The 18,556-nt window shown below is 49.6% G+C and overlaps 8 protein-coding genes across 8 annotated transcripts; 3 read left to right on the top strand and 5 right to left on the bottom strand.

The window, feature by feature from the left end:
- Window positions 1-588: 588 nt before the first annotated feature.
- Window positions 589-2,179, top strand: N7466_004610 (putative MFS transporter; the record flags this gene model as incomplete). Its single annotated transcript, XM_057164007.1, has 3 exons — window positions 589-723; window positions 795-1,002; window positions 1,080-2,179. The coding sequence occupies 3 exons, from the start codon at window positions 589-591 to the stop codon at window positions 2,177-2,179; spliced, it is 1,443 nt and encodes a 480-aa protein (XP_057022688.1).
- A 181-nt stretch (window positions 2,180-2,360) lies between these two features.
- Window positions 2,361-3,102, bottom strand: N7466_004609 (uncharacterized protein; the record flags this gene model as incomplete). Its single annotated transcript, XM_057164006.1, has 2 exons — window positions 2,361-2,758; window positions 2,826-3,102. 2 exons carry the CDS (start codon window positions 3,100-3,102, stop codon window positions 2,361-2,363), a joined length of 675 nt encoding a protein of 224 aa, XP_057022687.1.
- A 1,031-nt stretch (window positions 3,103-4,133) lies between these two features.
- On the top strand, window positions 4,134-5,828 carry N7466_004608 (uncharacterized protein; the record flags this gene model as incomplete). The annotated part of the gene is made up of 4 exons (XM_057164005.1): window positions 4,134-4,268; window positions 4,339-5,078; window positions 5,139-5,514; window positions 5,595-5,828. The coding sequence occupies 4 exons, from the start codon at window positions 4,134-4,136 to the stop codon at window positions 5,826-5,828; spliced, it is 1,485 nt and encodes a 494-aa protein (XP_057022686.1).
- A 1,704-nt stretch (window positions 5,829-7,532) lies between these two features.
- Window positions 7,533-8,878, top strand: N7466_004607 (DUF3716 domain-containing protein; the record flags this gene model as incomplete). Its single annotated transcript, XM_057164004.1, has 2 exons — window positions 7,533-7,815; window positions 7,953-8,878. The coding sequence occupies 2 exons, from the start codon at window positions 7,533-7,535 to the stop codon at window positions 8,876-8,878; spliced, it is 1,209 nt and encodes a 402-aa protein (XP_057022685.1).
- Window positions 8,879-9,983: 1,105 nt separating this feature from the next.
- N7466_004606 (uncharacterized protein) lies at window positions 9,984-10,907 on the bottom strand (the record flags this gene model as incomplete). Its single annotated transcript, XM_057164003.1, has 1 exon — window positions 9,984-10,907. The coding sequence occupies one exon, from the start codon at window positions 10,905-10,907 to the stop codon at window positions 9,984-9,986; it is 924 nt and encodes a 307-aa protein (XP_057022684.1).
- Window positions 10,908-12,989: 2,082 nt separating this feature from the next.
- N7466_004605 (NAD(P)/FAD-dependent oxidoreductase) lies at window positions 12,990-14,275 on the bottom strand (the record flags this gene model as incomplete). Its single annotated transcript, XM_057164002.1, has 3 exons — window positions 12,990-13,663; window positions 13,714-13,983; window positions 14,044-14,275. The coding sequence occupies 3 exons, from the start codon at window positions 14,273-14,275 to the stop codon at window positions 12,990-12,992; spliced, it is 1,176 nt and encodes a 391-aa protein (XP_057022683.1).
- A 1,702-nt stretch (window positions 14,276-15,977) lies between these two features.
- On the bottom strand, window positions 15,978-16,773 carry N7466_004604 (uncharacterized protein; the record flags this gene model as incomplete). Its single annotated transcript, XM_057164001.1, has 2 exons — window positions 15,978-16,598; window positions 16,657-16,773. The coding sequence occupies 2 exons, from the start codon at window positions 16,771-16,773 to the stop codon at window positions 15,978-15,980; spliced, it is 738 nt and encodes a 245-aa protein (XP_057022682.1).
- Window positions 16,774-17,153: 380 nt separating this feature from the next.
- Window positions 17,154-18,413, bottom strand: N7466_004603 (mandelate racemase/muconate lactonizing enzyme family protein; the record flags this gene model as incomplete). Its single annotated transcript, XM_057164000.1, has 3 exons — window positions 17,154-17,907; window positions 17,962-18,183; window positions 18,238-18,413. The coding sequence occupies 3 exons, from the start codon at window positions 18,411-18,413 to the stop codon at window positions 17,154-17,156; spliced, it is 1,152 nt and encodes a 383-aa protein (XP_057022681.1).
- Window positions 18,414-18,556: the final 143 nt, after the last annotated feature.

Here is an 18,556-nt window from a genome sequence, read left to right as displayed (position 1 = left end):
CCTGTTTCGCGACCGAGACAAATGAGCTTTGCTATAGATAAACAAACGTATCGGTCGCTTCCGACACAAGCCGAGATTTCCCAACATCCTCCAAGGTTGTTCTCGGAGCATTGCCGATGAAGATACATTGGACTCCTATCAAGCCCACGTTACTCACTAGAGTTGCAACGTGGACTGTGGTACTCGGTACTCGGCTGCGGAGCGAACCACAGTTGGTTCAACATGTGGGGATTGCAACTTCTGGAAGGTTATCTCCAGACTTCCCCAGAAAACGTCCAAATGAGGAGCGTGAAGAGCGCTTCCCCCCGCCAACAGTTACATCTGTCATTTCCTGTTTCATGTTATCAACAATGCACGAGATTGTAGATCTGTGCTTGGGCTGTCATATGTAGTGCGGTTTCCTGGTGTTGATTGGTTGGGAATGCTCCACTCCAGGTCACCCAAATCGGTGTGTTGTGGAATCTAGGGATCGACTTTGTACATAACAGAAACCCCATTTTTCACGCCAGTTCTCGCTCGGCCGGTATTTATTAGAATATTTTGTCGCGTTTTCCATTGCTTTTTGTTGATCATATCTGCACTTGCATAATGGACGGAACAGGGGTCGGACACGAAGTGGGCAATCATAATGAGGGGCGTAAAATTTCTGTTTGGTATAGAGTCTATACAAACAGTTGGGCCCAAATTCTGTTGATTAGTTTTATCTGTTTCTGCTGTCCTGGGGTACGTGCTGCGTGGAAGGAAGCGTCATCACTCCTTGGTCAACTCAATACTAATAATGAATTTTTGTACAGATGTACAATGCTCTCGCAGGACTTGGAGGATCCGGACAAGTGAACCAAACAGTTGCTGCAAATGCAACCGTCGCTCTACTTGCTGCAACCGCTGCAACTGCATTGTTTGTCGTTGGGCCAATTTTCAACCGCGTCGGGCCCCGAGTCTGTCTTCTTCTCGGCGGATGGGCATATCCCTTGTACTCGGGGAGTCTGTTATGCTTCAACTGTATGTTTCAAAAGTCCGCCCCGGAAACATGTTTGTCTCGGAGACAATCAATTTTGCTAACTTCTGATCCGCACCAGCAACAAACAATGGAGCCTTTGTCATCGCGTCCGGCGCGATTCTCGGCGTGGGCGCATCGTTCCTATGGGTCGCTCAAGGAGCCATCATGACCACATACGTGCCTGAATCACAAAAGGGACGCGCCATCGCCGCATTCTGGATCATCTTCAACCTAGGCGGCGGGGTGGGCTCTCTCGCCAGCTTCGGAATGAACTACCATTCCACCAGCGGTACCGTCTCAGATGGAACATACATTGCGCTTCTGATCGTGATGGGCATTGGATGGCTGTTGGGAGTCTTCATCTGTCCCCCAGCATCAGTTCGAGTATCTCAGCTGAAAGCGATTCCCGAGGCTGAAAGGAACTGGAAGCAGACAGCGCGGCTGTCACTAAGCACAATCGCAGATTGGCGTGTACTGTGCATGCTGCCGCTGTTCTTCTCGGCCAACATCTTCTACTCTTACCAGCAGAATGTGGTGAATGGCATGACGTTCAATATCCGCACGCGCTCGCTCAACGGCGCCCTTTACTGGATCGCGCAGATGCTGGGCGGATTGATCATCGGTCTTATTCTCGATTTTCCGGGCCTCAACCGACAGATTCGGGCTCGCATCGCGTGGGTGTTCCTCTTCGTGACCGGGATGGCCATTTGGGGTGGCGGGTATGCGTTCCAGAAATGGTCTTCCCGTCGGTTGGCAGAGGGTATCAAGCAGGATATCGACTATAGTGATAGTCCTACTTCTGTGGGCCCCATGTTGCTTTACATCTTTTATGGTGCGTATGACGCATTCTGGCAGTCTTTCTGCTATTGGCTTGTGGGTGCTCGGTCCAACTCGCCAGCCGTGACTGCCATCCTGGTCGGCGCGTATAAAACCTTTCAAAGTGCGGGCGGGGCCATGGCCTGGCGGATCAATGCATTGGGAAAGCCAGCAATGACCCAATTTGCCATGGATTGGGGCCTGTGTATGGGGTCGCTTGTTTTCGCCATTCCGTCTATTTTGGCGGTTACTCTGACCAGCGATGCCGAGTCCGACGGGATCGAGAAAGTCGATAAAGTCGATACACTGTATTCGCCGGATTCGCCGGATTCCGAGAAGCCCCGGGCTCATCTGAAGGATTAATAGAGATTTCAAGCTGAGAAGCAGCTTGTTCACATCCGTGGTGGCACATGTATACAACATGGTTCGTGGCAAACGTCAGGCATATCAGCCTTAATTAATATTCGTTGCAACGCACTGTTCTCTGGTTCGTAGACCATTAAAAGTAGTATTTACATGGATTGCCGCACATGCGCAGCTTCCTTTACCGAACGCAGTTCTTCAGGACCGCAGTCTCCAGCAATAGCTTTGTATATTGTTGGTGCAACCAGGTTATAACCGGACCCATAGGCACACCCTCGGCCTTGCCCAAACCCTGGTAGAAGCAGCTCTTCAAAGTAAACTCGGCCACGCCCTCCTCCTGCTTAATCACGGCACCGATCTCGAAGAGACCGTCAGAGGGACGGACATCCTGGTTGCGGGGCGAATCACCACAGCGGACGATGATGTGGTCCTCGGTCTTCTCGACGACCTCGAAGTGGTCGGTCACGATGGTGCCGACGTCGTATTTGTTTTTGAGCAGATCCCTGCGCTTCCACAGGTGAGAGGCGTTTTCGGGACCCTGGTACTTGTTGGAAAGGTAGGCGCGCTGAACGATGTAGCCTGTTGCAGAGGGGGAAGAACGTTAGACGGAGTTACGCCGATCGCGACCATAGCAGTTTGAGCTTACCCATGCCACCCCAAACACCAGCACAGAAGGCCTCGGTCAGCTTGCCCTTGTTTTCCAGCAGCTCGGGCTTGATCTTGTCGAGTGGAATGCGACGGACGCACAGGTCGTGCAAGGTAGGGTTCTGTTCCGGGTTGAACTTCTTGAAGAAGGGCGATTGGAAGATGGGATCGGAGGCTTGCATGGGCTCGAAGACGTCATTGCGCGTGGCTCCCCAGAAGACACCGATGGAGGCGGCGCCCGCGATGGAGACCTTGAAAGCACTTTTCATCAAACCCATTGTGGCTGGATGGGGGGGATTTTGAAGGGGTGGAGGAGTCCGAGGGGTTGGTGGAAGATGTGAGTTGGGACTTGAGCGAGACGAAATTCGGTGAGTGCGGAGAACATCAGATTGGAAAGCGGCAGCTGCACTCGTCACGAGGGCTTATTCTACAGGCCATGTAGCTCACTCCAGATGTCTACCATCTCCTTTTTAAATGCATGATTCACAGACAATCTACATAGCCATGACTTGAGTTGGATATTCAGTTTCAATTTTTGATCCCTACCAAATGTCAATATAATAATTTTCAGAGATTGGTAGAGTTCTGAGGATGTTCAATAGCACTTGAGCGGAAATATGTATCCGGCACTAGGGATGGCTTAATATCCACCATTGAACGTATGAGCATATACTTTCTTAAAAATGTATACCATCGGCATCGAGTCAGATTAAAGCCTTGAGCCTTGAGTTGACCAATGACAACATTTTCGCGGATCCCTAAACCTACACAAGTCAGTGGATAAACCCCAAAGGACCTCATTGAAGTGTAGAGCCGGGAATCCCGAATCATCCATCTTGGCAGAAGGGCTAGCTCACCCTACCTGTAAGATGTCATATAAAAAAGGAGGGCAAAGATATGTATGTATCGAGTCATCTCGCAATGACGCGAATAGAGAATAACCTTTCGAAATAGATGGCCTTCACATCTAAAACCCACTTGCTATGCGGGGCCCGGGTTCAGCTTCGGCTTCAATTTCTGTTCTGTGTGCTGAGTCCTGACTCGCGACGCCGATCCCCACTTGGACTCGGAAATGCCGAATGACCTCCTTACCCACCTGGCGCACCATTCCATCATCCCTGGTCCCGCGTCCAATAGGACCAATCCTCGCCAGGCCTTTGCAAACGCCCCCATTTTCGATTGTGGGGAAGTGATTGCTGGGGTAAATCGGCGGGGGAGGTATTTCAAGGACCCCCTACCTTGCCCGTCTGGATCGACATCTTTCTGTTTTTCTCCGGGAGACCAAATTCACAGATAACAGCTTGACGGGATGACAGACACGAAAGAAGACGCCGACCACTTCAGTGCTTCCAGTCACCTGGAGAATATGCCTGCCGATGAGGACGGGCCCTCCCTGGGCGATTTGAAGTCGGCCATTGACGACGGAGATGTGAACAACCCTCAGGTGAGAACGAATCTCGAACTAATCACCCTGAAAAACAAGTGATGCTCATTGATTACTCTCATGTCCGCAGAACTGGCCTTTATCAGCCAAACTCTCCACTTACCTAACGATTTGCTCGTTCACCTTCTTGGCCAACGTCAACTCCAGTAACTTTACGGTCGCCACGCAAGCCATAATCAAAGAATTTCATGTGAGCCAGACTCAGGCAGGGCAGCTGGTATGCTTTAACGTCTTTCTCTTTGGCGTTGGAAACATCTTCTGGGTTCCACTGATGCGGGTCATCGGAAAACGTCCTGTCTACCTGGTAGCGATGCTGCTGCTCTGCATGATGAACGTGTGGTCCAGCCAATGTACCAGCTACAATGAGCTCCTTGCGTCGCGCATTCTCTCGGGCTTCGCAGCCGCAGCCGCTGATGCCACGGTGCCTGCTGTCGTGGCTGACATGGTCGCCGCCAAGGACAGGGGACACTACATGATGTTTTTCCACCTCGCGATGACGGCAGGTCTCTTCGTGGGCCCATTGATCAATGCCTATCTCGTCCAGCAGCAGAATTGGCGCTGGATGTGCTATTTCCTGTCAATAGCAGTGGCGGTGATCCTGATGATCGCCACCTTTACCATCCGAGAAACAACTTACCTAAAAAAGCCCACTGAAAGCCGAGTCAAGCGATCCCAGTGGCAGTGGATGTCGCTCACGCTCGGCTATAATCGGGACGCTTCATTCTTGCAAGCCATTCTGGATATTTTGGCCAATGCTGCGTACCCGCCTTTGATTTGGTGCTCGTTGACGATTGGGATCTCAGTCGGATGGTTCGTAAAATCTACTCCTACCCAATGCAAGCTCTGGCAGTCGCTAACTACTTGATCCAGGAATATCGTGGTTCAATTAACGTCGTCCCGCACATTTTTGAAGCCGCCTTACAACTTTGAGCTCGGCGATCTGGGTCTTCTATCCCTGGCTGGATTCATTGGCTGCGTACTTGCATTTTACGCGGGCGGTCGGCTGATCGACATCATCTCCAACCGGAGCACCTTGAAACATGGCGGAGTTCGCATGCCCGAGTATCGATTACCAGCAATAGTGATCCCAGGCACTATAGGACCAGCAGGAATCTTGATCTTTGGACTCTGTGTGGCACACAAGACACACTGGATCGGTCCTGCTGTAGGGTACGCCATGCAAGCCTTTGGTGTGGCTGCTATATCTAACGTGGCTGTGACTTACTCGCTAGACTCATATAAGCCGGTATGTGTTCTATCGTATTTCAGCGTCTACCTCGGATAGAATGAGTAGATGGATCTACCTACTTACTAATTCTTGACTAGGTGACTGGCGAGGCGCTGGTGATTATTTTTGTCATTCGCAACACTATTGGCATGCTCCTTTCTTTGTATGCCGCAGATTGGATTGAGCGACAGGGTACAGCCGCCGTATTTGGAGAGATGACGGCCATCCAAGTCGTGAGCGTTCTTTTTGCTATTCCGCTATTCTTTTGGGGTCGCTCCCTGCGAGCTTTCACGTCCAGTTATGGACCGATGAAAAGATTCCGGGACTCGTGAAAATAATACAGCTACCCGATACATAAGAAAGAAAGAATATTTATCTGAACATTGTGAATTGGACTCCAAGGCTGTAAATAATTCACCACCCCAAATATATTATATTATCATTGGGATTACTGGGTATGTGCTCTTGTTCAATCAATTGATTCTCAAGGTCTGGGTTTGCAACCTTGGGAAACATCTCAATCTTGGGGATATTCAATGTTGAATCCTTGGATCTTGCCCTAGTTACCGGCAGACTTTACCTTGTGGCAGAGCCTCAACGACCTGACGTCCCATTGATGGGGTACTCAGACATGTTAAGCTCTGGAGATATGCACATAGAGTTTACTATTGGAAAGCAAGTCCTCCAAAGGTCAGACTCAGACTTAGGGCTAGTCATTTGTTCTTATCCGCGACGTCCTGGGAGTTGGCAGTGAGCTCTCGTGGGCACTGGCCCCTGGGAGCCGTGGAAGCCCGACCGCCGTTCTCGAGGCCCTTTAGCAGCCCCCGAGGCCCACTTTTTGCCCCCGAAGCCCACTTGTCGCCCCGAAGCACACCGGCGCGCACTGATACCGCGTCGGTCCGCAACCACTTCACATAGCTTTTCTGTTCCTCTATCCTAACAGAAGCGAAGGAAACAAGCAGTGGAATGAATATGAATCTTGATTGTGTTCTAAGCTAGGAAGAAGAGAGAAGAGCCTGCTATCTATAAAGGAAGAACGACAGGCGGTGAGTAACGGCAGAATCAAAGAAACCGGAATCAGCCGGTGGAAACTACATGGTCATGTGATTCCAACATATCCCTCTGTGAATCACCCATTTACTACCAACGAAGCTGAGTAGTAGTCACGAGGTGTTTAGGGTGTTTGGGATGCGACCCAAAGGGGTTTCCAACAGACAGGAATGATTGCGGAGGCGGTGGAAATCGCAACGTAGCCCTAAGAGATTACTAGCGATCCGTCAGCTTATGCAATTTTTTTCGTCTTCCCGTCAACCAACTGAACATGCGGAACCTTGTGATTCTGTTTGTATTGGCCGGGCTTTGACCATGGCCAGCTCTTGTGCCAGTTTGGCTATTGCGGCGTCAATTTGGCTGAAGATGCCCCTTAGACCTTAGGTCCTTAGCACAACTTACAAGTCTCCAGAACGTATGCTGTGTGTTATTTCTCCTGAACCAGAGCCAGTGCTATGGTTAAGCAATTTCTTTCGGCAATCCCTGGGGCTTTTGTCTTCGCCTAGAAAAGGGCATGTGCAGGGAGGTGCACACTTCCTAGCCGCTGTTTAGTATTGTGTGAATGCTAGTTGTTCGTTTTTAACATTTGAACATTGCCCCTTTTCTTTTTGTCCTCAGTAGTCATTTGCTTTTGCGTGGATTTACGGGCGTACGGACATTCTACTGTTCTTTCACGGAAGAAGCGCCTACATTCAGAATCACGGCGATGACTGGCTAGGTAGCATTAGGTTAATAGAATATCATCATCAACATTGGAATGAAAATCAATTAGGCACCTGGGCACTGAAGTTACAAATACTAGTAGATATCAATAGTATATACTTAATAACATTGAAAAGCTACAACGCGTTTAGAACGCGTGAATTCTTAGAGGCATCAGGACAGTCTTGCCTAAGATCTCTTAGAAACGCGTGAATTGGGAGACATGTCAACTAGCCCAGAGATCTAATCCTTTTCTTCTTCTTCTTCTTCTTCTCCTCCTTCTTATGACTCTCGTGCTTCTTTCCTGCTTCTTCACTGCACATCCCAAGCACCTAGATGATACCATCATCATTTCCATCGAGACCATCATCGTTTCCATCGATACCATCATTGTTTCCATCGATACCATCATCGATACCATCATCGTTTCCATCGATACCATCATTGTTTACATCGATCCAATCTCCTCCATCGATCCAATCATCGTTTCCATCGATCCTATCATTGTTTCCATCGATCCAATCTCCTTCTACATCAATCCGAGACATCATCATCAGCTATGGCAAAGTAAGTTCTATTTTATCAGAGAAAATCATCTTGGACACTGCACAAAGACTAAATATGATGTCATCCAACCAGCCCCTCTGACCTGCAGCCCTTGCACACGGGGGTATCTCAACCTCAAGTCGTCCCCCAGGGCGCAGTTAATCAAACCAACCCCGGGCCTCATCTCAACAACTCAAGCACCCCAGTCCCCGCTTATAGCACCAGCGTGGTTCATCTTCCCCCTGGACCTTGGGCAGATAGAGCCAAAAGTCTGATATGGGGATGTGCCTTCAAATTAAACCAGCTCAAGACTCCTTTACTCCGCTATGCATCAGCTCTGCCCGCACAGCGGGAGCCCACAGTTCGTGCAAGTCGAGGGTGGACCCCAGATGGTTTTGACAAGATGATTGGGGAACGAAAGATGAATGTCGAGGCCATACTTGCCCAGACCGTCGGTATAGTTGCAACTACGCAGTGCAGAAGCTGTGCACGAGTAAGAGGCCCTTTCACCATTTGTGTGATTCTTCCTGGATCTGGAATGAGGGAATGCGCCTCTTGCCACTGGTACAGCAGTGGTAGTCGGTGCAACTTCACCTCTCAGACTACGACGACAACGACTACGGCAACGACCACGGCAACGACGACAGCAACAGAAACAGCAGCGACAACGACGGTGGCTGCCCCTGTCCAGGCTAGTCAGGCTACCATTATGGCGCCGCAGCCTCCTACTGTCTTGCCAACAAGTGAAGACAACTCCGCCAAACTGGCGACAACCTCTATTGCCGGTGAATACAGCCCAGAGGCTCAGACCTCTCTTTCTCAGCGTCCAGAGGAGGATCACGCTCCTATTGAGGTGCCCTCTGTCGAACAATTTCGGTGGGATATTACTTTCACTTCTCTGGAAGCTCGCCAGAGACTTGGGAGCGATGTTGCTCTGCTTGCGGGGCAGGCGGAAGATGGTGTGGACTTCGACGGCCGTTTGGAAATCCTGCGGGCGGTCACTGAGTTGAAAGTGGCCGGAGACGAGCTGCGGACAATGGCACAGGATTTGTGTTGTATGGGGAGTTGGCTGGGTTGGGACTAGCCCTGGGAGGCGAGCAACGAGTCCATTAGGGATTCAATATGATTTCTTCCCTGTTGTTCGGCCCTACGTCCTAAAACCGTATTGAATCAAGATCTCCACGATGTAATAAAGTAGGTCATAAGCATACTAGTAATGAGATTACAAGTCAAAGCAGTAAGAGTAAAGTGATAGAGATTATCTTCACTATGGACATTGAGTATGAGAGAGAGATGAAGAGTCAATTTGGGTCGACGTCGACGTCTGTATCATTACATTACTTACATGACACATGCATAGTGGTAAGTTGTAAGCTCACATAAGCGCCCCACCGTAGAAATCAGTACGAAATTTGACCGTAATTCTATCAATTTTGATGATACCAATTGGCAATGGCACTTGGGAACTTCAGCGATCAATTGCTCTATCATTCAACCCCTGGTCCTGCTTCCTCGGTCAGGTTCTAACAATCTTAGAAGCCTTTCGGAGAAGATTGAACGCAAGGTCTTCACAATTATCATAGCTGCGGAAAACATCTTTGAGGCTTTGCCTCAGTACCGGGGATTCTTTTCCGTTTTATGCTCTGGGTCAAGCTTTAGGCTGTGTCCACGGATTCTTCTGTATTGTCGGGCTTATGTTATTAGTGTTGACATCTAGGCCTTGTTCCGGTGGAGGTAACCTTGGAAAGATTTTGTGCTCTTATCTTTGAATAGAAAGTTCTTGTTCCATCTTAACTTTTTCTGGCCAAGATTATTTTATTTTGGTAAATAGATGTACGGGCTATCTAGACATTTTTAGGCAAATGCCAATCCGCTTTAGTAGACCATTGGTGCAACTTGCAAGGCCGATAGCCGGGGTTTCGGGGTTTCGGGGTTTCGGGGATCTCTGTTTTGGTCGAAGTTCATGAAAATAAAATAAATTTCTAGCGCCAATCGTGTTCCTACAAAGTACATCATATAAAAAGAAATCAAAACAAAACAAAAAGAGTGTGCCAAAACAGATGAGAGACAAATAAATCATCCAGTGATTCATAGTTCGTAGTGACAGTATAGTATCCACTATGAAGAGCTTAAGATGAGCAACAGTGCTCCGCTGATACCAGATCAGAGTTCACATAAGCCGTTGGGACTTAGACCAGGAGGCCAAAGATGGAGTCGCCAGTGGCAGAAGGCTTAGCAGAGGAAGGAGTAGCACTCTGGTGCACGCCGGAGCCAGCCGGGGGAGTGCCACTGGGGGTGCCGGAGGGGACACCGGAAGCGATACCAGTGGGGGTACCAGAGGGAGTAGGGATAGCCTTGGAGGTGAAGCCACGCTTCAGAGCACCGCCAGAGGCAATGCCACCGATAGCAGACTCGGCATCGGAGACCAGAGATGGCAGATCGGTGGGGATCGAAAGAGAATCACCACGGGCCTTCAGGCCGCCAGATGCAATGCCACCGATAGCAGACTCAGCATCGGAGACCAGAGATGGCAGATCGGTGGGGATCGAAAGAGAATCACCACGGGCCTTCAGGCCGCCGGAGGCAATGCTACCGATAGCAGACTCAGCATCGGAGACCAGAGATGGCAGATCGGTGGGGATCGAAAGAGAATCACCGCGGGCCTTCAGGCCGCCGGAGGCAATGCCGCCAATAGCAGACTCGGCGTCAGAGACGAGCGAGGGTAGATCAGTGGGGATCGAAAGAGAGCTTCCGCGCTTCTTCAGGCCAGAGGCGAGAGAACCGAGGGCAGACTCAACCTCGTCGCCGAGGGAAGACAGCTCGGTGGGGATGGCCAACGATCCACTGCGCTTGGCGTTGGAAGGGGAAGGAATCAGAGATGCTGGGTGCGAGCCGGAAGAAGGAGTTCCAGTTCCAGTTGCCTTGGGGTGGTTGATGCTCGAGGCAGCACTGAAGATGCTGCTAGGAGTACCACTGGTGGCGTGGGAAGGAGCAATGATGCCAGAAGAAGTAGGGATGGCATAGGTGCCGCTGGAGGTGCCGTTCGAGTTGAAGGGGGCAGCGAAGGCAGAGCCCGAGAGGGCCAGAGCGAGGGAAGCGAATGAAGTCTTCATTGTGGATAGTGGAAGTATAGAAGAGACTGAAAAAGAGACTTGTCGAAAGAGCGATCTTTGTTGGAAGAGAGTGATTGATTCTGTTTGATGATGGAGAGAATAGAGAAGGGTAGAAGGGGGTTTTTATATCTTTCTTGGACAGGTTTGTCGTCAGAGAAGTTCAAACTAATGATGTGCTTCCTCGTAGATCCGGAGGATCAACATTGCCGTTCTGTAGGACAGCCGATGGTGTGCCCACATAGTTCGTGCTTATCTTGGTGGTCGGTGGAGACCAACTCCAAGGTCCCTTGATCGGAGCCTTGGGACTGCCCATTCTGAGGTGATCTCCAGGTTCCTCAAGTCCCTGATGGCGAACTCCAATTGTGATATGGAGAAATGACTGGCCAATCAACAAGTCCTATGGACATCGGAAGGAGATCGGATGCATGGTCATGAGTGGTTCCCCAGAGCTAAGCCATATGAAAGATGCACGTTGTCGGTTGCCGGTCTCCACAATGGACATTTTAAATTTCGTCGTCTAATCCCCACAGTGGCATATAACATGGTCAAGGAGCATGGCAATTGGCCACACAGTGGAGAAAGATATGAAGCAATAACCGTTGAAACTAGACTCAAATCGACGGATTCGGAAGGGAACCCGGATGGCAAAAAGAGTAAAAATTGGAGAAACAGATACAAGTGGAATAGTGATTGGAAGAAAGATCTGGCTCAGGTGGTTGGTTCAGGGACTTGAAGAACTGGTGGAACTGGTGCCGATCGACGATCCCTTGCAGATCCCCGTTGGAGTCGCCGGAGTTGGCGATAGAGCCGATCTCGACATCTTGGTTGATCCCATCAGCGGCACGCAAAGCCTACTCCGCCCGTCAAACCGCGGTCGAACTCGGCACATCTCCACTTGAACCTCATGATTGGAGAATCTCAAAAATGCACGATATTGAAATCGGCATTTTGAAACACGCAGCGATGCCGGCTTTGGGACAATTGTACACAAGGTGCACATGGCTTGGGACGTCATGCCAATCACGTTTTTGCAAGGCACGTTTCAGTGAAATCCACGGGACATGGTTGGTTAACGGTGGCGGCCTCCACAACTTTCGATTTTCAGGTCTCCCTGACGAAAGGTCTACACTGAATCCGCAGATGACGCGATTCTAGTCAGTTGATGGACATCGGCTACATGTATCCGGTAAATGGTGGATACCTCGACTTGTGCCATGGGGAATCAAGGAATGTAGATTGTGGAGGATGTGTTGCCCATAGGTTAGAACTCTTAATTGTACACACCCCGCATTCACCCAGCTATTTTGCAAATCTCAACAGCCTAGTCATTTTATCTGACTGTACCAAATTTAACATGATTTTCAAGTTCAATCATGCAGAAAATTACAATTATCTCGAGGGAGGTAAGTATTGTGTGATAGTAATTACCTGGAATTCAATAATAGGACCAATAATAGGTCATGCGATACCTGGAATTCGTGGCTTTGAGCCGAATCCATAGTTGTCGGCCGAGCCTGATCTTAGGCACCTTAGGTGCCCCCACTCTGAATACCCAAGGATTAGGTTCTGTTTCTCCAAACGATGAACTGAAAAGGAGCCGCCTTATCTCGACCAATTAAATTTACCTCTCTATACTTGTGGTATGTTGAAGCGTGGCGAAAGAGAGGTTGATTCACCCAGACCCTAGACGAAACATCCTCGGCAGAGTGGAATCGGATAGGATCAGTGCCGAACACATCCCAAAATCAAGATCTGAGATACATTTGAATGTTGGTTGAAAAGGCCTACCGTTTTTACCGACAAGCAGCGAACCTTGGAATGCAAATCAAAATGTCCGGAAAGAATGCCGGTCTACGTTTTGCTTACTGTGCTTCTTCAGCCGAACGAGCCGGATGGATCGGGAGTGCCAGGATTCAATGTTGATGGGGATGTTTTAATTACTGTAGAAAATTTCATTGTTCATTTCCATTAGGAATTAAATTAGTCTCATTATCATTTTAGTGAAGTCCTCACACCGTAAATCGTATATGGGCTTCAGCCCGAGGAACGAGAAATGCTAGCACCACAATGATAGTTCATCGCTTAAACAAATTTACGCTTCTGAACCTGCTCCCATTGGGGCTCAAGGTTGGTTCCAATAGAGCGGATGGCTTCCTCGGTCAGCTCGCGGTGAGACATATCACTTCGCTTGGACACCTTGGACTTGGAGTCTTCTCTGGACATCTCCACGTGCAGGTAGACAGCGGACTTCTTCCCGCTGAACATGGCATGGGGCACATTAGTGGAGGCGTCGCTGTTAGCATCACCAATACCCCAGACACCTGCCATACTAGTGCGCATGCTAGCCGTAACAACATCGATCTTCTGGTCCGTGATGTTCAACCCCATCTGAGTGGGCAAAGTGGAGTGCTGAACAGTGGGCGCATTGATGATCAAAGCACCACGCTCAACTGGCTCTCCCTCGGTAAAGTGAATGAGGAACTTGTCGAACTGCTGGTCAGTGGTGGTGTTTTGATGAGTCTCACCATCCTGGAGACGCTCAATGTGAGTGATGGTACGGTTATCGATCTGAACGTTCCAAGCATCAAGTTGGTCTTTCCAGTCGGCAACTTTGGCGGTAGCGGCAGCCTCATTGTCGGGGGTGTCTGTTCCATTCACAAAAGCAATGATATCGGAGAACAGAGTGTTCGTCTCCAGAACACTGCCGAGAACATCGACAAGATTTCCGAGAACGCCAAAGGGCTGGTCGCGGTGCTCTGTTTACCATTAGTCATGGATTGACCGAGCAGTATAGAGGTAATCTTACCATAACCATCGCACCAAGGGCACCAGAAGAGTCCCTTGCCCCAGATTTCCTCCAAGCCCGGGGTATTGGGGAGAACGTCACTGACACCAGTGCCAAGCACAATTTTGCGGGACGTGTAAGACATTCCCGTTTCATCGGTCACGTTAAAGGCAGACACGGAGCTATTGCCATAGGGAACGATTGACAGCACAGTTGAGTTCTTGAAATGGGCCGTGGGGTATTTAGAGATCTGCTCACGAGCCACACCACGGAAGACAGCCGGTGGAGTGCCTAATCAGATTCGCAAGTTAGTAAATATTGCACGTTGAAGATTAATCCGGTCAGTCTCACCATCATTGCCGATCACGTCATGCATAGCCCGGGTAGGGGCATTGCGGTACTCTTGGTTGTCAAACAGCAAAGCCGTCCTTCGGACGCGAGAGACACCACTCAGGGCACTAAGACCCGCGGGGCCACCGCCGACGATGATAACATCGTAGTCAGTCTTATGAATTGACTGTGCCGCGGTGATAGAGCCTAGCGACAGAACAGCGGACAGGAGGGTTGCAATTTTCCAAGTCATGATGACTGACTGTTGTGACTGCCCGATACTGGTGCGGACAGAACAGCAAACGCTGTTAATTTATAGGTGGGAAGGCTGGGTCGCAATCAATTGATTCCCTTGCTGGGAAGTAGTTTGTCAGAGAATCCACAGGGATCGCCGGCCAAGATGCCGACCAAGTAAAAGCGGGCATGCATTGAGGGGAATTTGCTCTGAGCTGAAAGAGATCGTCAAGATCGGCTTCCCTTGCAATCACTCAAAGATGGGCCGGGCCTTATGTACTTGAGCTCGAGCTCCCGCATGGAATGTGTATGCTTGAGAGCGTGGCGCTGACATGTGGGCGATAGTATGATGGACATGTATGTAAGAGTCAGTATGACGATTCATCGAAAGTGAACAGCTGGAACGATCCTCAGAGGGTTCAATTCCTCGACGAAAACTGGGCCAATAGGTTTGCGGTGGACGGCTGAAAGATTCGGATCGACCGGGTGGGCAAAGAACTGGGGATCTTGTTCTCATGCAGCTTTATGCACGATTGGCTGTAGTGGTCTTGGCGCGTTGGGAACTTGTGAAGTTGTGATCGATCGTCAAGATTTTTCCGAAAAAAAAAAACAATCCCCAGTATCGGTCATGCAGCCTGGATCTTATGTAGTAGAGAAGAGAGCGCAGGCACTTGACAGGATTGACACGCATGAAACGTGGGCAATCTATCCAAAGACGATGGGAGATGGGAGATGTGTAGATGTGTATTTTTCCAACGAGTACTCAAGTCTTACTATGGTAATATTGTATTCCAGAGGTGCTATACCGCTTCGGAACAACAATCCACCGGTATTGGTGTCTCGGGCAGCTACATACATCTACGAGTAGCGCGTGATTCTGAGAAACAACTACTTCTCACGAGATCATGAAGGGTCGCGTATTTATGACAGGAATAAAGCTTTGTGACTTGTCCGATTATTTCCGCCTCGCATCAATAGTTTCGGACTTTCAGTTCACTTCTGTGGAGTTTGCCAAGATCACAAGCCGCAGTGGATCTCCCAACCTTTTTTTAACTGACCAATTGGCATCCACAGTCGGTATAAGCCATTCAGAATGAGATCATGTTCAGACAGATCGAAATCAGGGTTTTCAGGGTCAAAAGCTCGTGACCAATTGCTACCTGTGTAAGCTCTTTTCCATTTTGTAAACTATGTAGTGTTTTGGAAATGTTTTTTCCGAGCCGTCATGTTGCAGTGGCGAATATTTAGCCTAAAAAATGTCGATATGTGATATGCACTCGGAACACTCCCGGAATGTACACAATGGAACCAAAGAGATCGACACTCGTTTGCCAGATACATATGTCAAGAAGGCGCTTGGTTCATCAAAAAATTTATATCGTAAGTTTCAATACGCATATGCATCAGTCGCAGATACCTATAGGTTCTACGGCGCTGTCCTGGGTCAAGGTTTGGGGGACCAAACATCTCTCTAAACAACCTTGGAACATTGAAATACGGAATACTGCCTGGTAACTTAGGCCCTCGAAGTTTGCATGTGGTTTCAATTCTGCTATGCAATGTCTTATGCACTATGCCTAGTAGTCGATACCCAGTAGGTACTAGTAGTATATCTACCGACCCATCCAGCCTCCATCCACTGTCAACACTTCGCCAGTCACATATGCACTCGCTCGACTAGCCAGGTACACGACAGAGCCCTTAAAATCCTCCGGGTCCCCTCATCGTCCAGCAGGGATACGTGCCAAGATACTAGCAGCACGCTCTTTATCCTGGATGAGGGCAGTATTCATGTCTGTAGCGACATATCCGGGCGCAATGGCATTGACATTTATTCCCTTCGATGACCACTCATTGGACAGCGCCTTTGTGAGCTGTGCCACGCCACCCTTAGCCGCTGCATAGGCAGGTACCGTAAGGCCACCTTGGAAGGATACCAGAGAAGCGACGTTAATGATACTCCCGCGTTGACCGGAGCGGTTGGGAGTGCGACCTAGCATGTATGCGCCAACGTCTCGACAAAGGGTGAATACGGTGGTTAAGTTGACTTGGATAACCTGAAAGCGATGAAACAGGTTAATAATTGATATTTTCTCGGACCTTTCTGCCTCTGGGGCGGGTAGAGTTACCTCATCCCAGTCTTCTTGTGGGAAAAGATGACTCGGGTGTCGTCGTTGAATGCCAGCGCAGTTTAGTAATATATCAATGTCGTGTCCGTCTTGAACCACGGTAGCGACCAAGCTCGAAACGGAGGCTTGAGATGCAAGATCTGCGGTGTAGATGGTTGCTTTCCGGCCCAATTTTTCGATGGTTTCTTTTGTTGCAGGGTTGCTGGTATCTCTCTGCGCAGTGTAAGCTCTATGATATCTTACTAATTGATCCATAGTGTGTGACTCTTACCTGTACCAAGACAATGTCAGCCCCAGCCTCAGCTAAGGCAATGGCCATGGCCTGGCCAATGCCGCGAGTTCCCCCCGTCACAAGAGCTGTTCGGCCTACAAGAGAGAAGAGATCCATGGTGTATATTGCGTGTGTTCTTATCATGAAACGCGGGGAGAAGGCCGAACTATATACCACCTGTCGACGCGTCTTCAATGTTTTACCCCCACGCCACCCCGCACCCACACCGAACTGCAGGGAAGTAATTTTGTGTTCCCAATGTCAGTTTCATGCTAGCTAGTGGGGGTACAATGTCAAATTTGGGTCCTCCCTACAATATTGACATCATACGTTGATCAAGGATCTTAGATTGAAGACATCTCTGTAGGGATGGCAAGTCTCGATGCTACCTACCACGACAAGATTGAGAGACATTTGAAAGAAATATCAAGAGAAAGCGTTGTGTCGCATTATGAAATTATAATCTACCGCTCGAATCTACTCAGAAGACATTCCAGCTACCACTCGCGAATTGATCCATCCGGGCCATGGAACTCCTTGGGCTGCCAGGGCTCAGTCTCCTTGCTAATGCGGCGAACCATCTCCTCGTCAATATCAATTCCAATACCCGGCTTCATAGGCGTCGCCACATATCCATCTTCAATATCAAACACATTCTTGTCGACCACATAACTATTCAAGTCGATATCACCTGCTTCCACATTGTAGTGCATACCCAAGGACATCTCCTGGATGACAAAGTTGGGGGTCGAAGCTGCAATTTGCAACGACGCAGCGAATGCAATAGGGCCTAACGGGCAGTGAGGTGCAATAGCCACGTCGTAGGTCTCCGCCAAGCTTGCAATACGCCTCGTCTCCGAAATTCCACCGGCATGAGCAATATCTGGCTGCAAGACATCCACGGAGGAGTCCTCTAGGAATCTCTTCACGTCCCATCTTGTGTATAGGCGCTCTCCGAAAGCAATCGGGATCGTTGTGGAGTTAGACAGCTGCTTGAGTGCCTCGGGGTGCTCGCACAGTAGGGGCTCCTCGATGAAAAGAGGCTGGTAAGGCTCTAGTGCCTTGGCCAGCTGCTTGGCCATTGGCTTGTGGAGACGACCGTGGAAATCTAAGCCGGCATCAAGACCTAGGGCCTTGACTTGCTTCAGACGCTCGACGCAGGATTTTAGGACGGCGGGCGAGTCGAGCCAGTTGACGTCTTCCGTGGCGTTCATCTTGATACATTTCAGACCTTGGGCAATGCGTGCTTTGCTGTGTCATAGTTAGAAAAGTTATGATTTATGTGTCGGGAACAGGCAGACTTACGCAGCAGCTTCCACGTCGCTCGGTCGGTCTCCTCCGATCCAAGCGTATACCTGCACCTTGTTGCGCACCTTTCCGCCCAGCAATTGGTAGACTGGAACACCCAATCGCCGACCCTTAAGATCCCAAAGGGCAATATCAATACCCGAGATGGCAGACATAAAGACTGGTCCTCCGCGGTAGAATCCCAATCGCCATATTGTTTGCCAGATGTGCTCGATATCACTATAAGAAGAAGGTTAGTATCGTGGCAAGACGAACCTGATTGCCATAACTCACTCTGCCTCGTAGCCAACAATCCGAGTAATAATCTCATCCAAAGCTCCCTCAACAGCTAGGGAGTGACCCTCAAGGGTCCCCTCACCCCAGCCATATTGGCCCTCTTCGTCGGTGACCTTGACGAACAACCAGCGGGGCTTTACCCGGAAATATTCAATTGACTTGATCTTCACCATGATTATGAATGAGAATTTTGAAAAGCTCACTGTATCGCAAACACGACTGTTGGGGAGCGGGGTATCCTTTATTCAGTCGCGATGCGCATAAAGGCCCCCATTGGCACCCCACGCCCCCCACGCGGGGAAAGATGTCGGGGAAA

This window comes from Penicillium verhagenii (assembly GCF_028828195.1).
Source record: "Penicillium verhagenii strain IBT 33310 chromosome Unknown utg000005l_segment0_segment0, whole genome shotgun sequence".
NCBI classification, from domain to species: Eukaryota; Fungi; Ascomycota; class Eurotiomycetes; order Eurotiales; family Aspergillaceae; genus Penicillium; species Penicillium verhagenii.
This window is presented reverse-complemented; position numbering and strand designations above follow the sequence as displayed.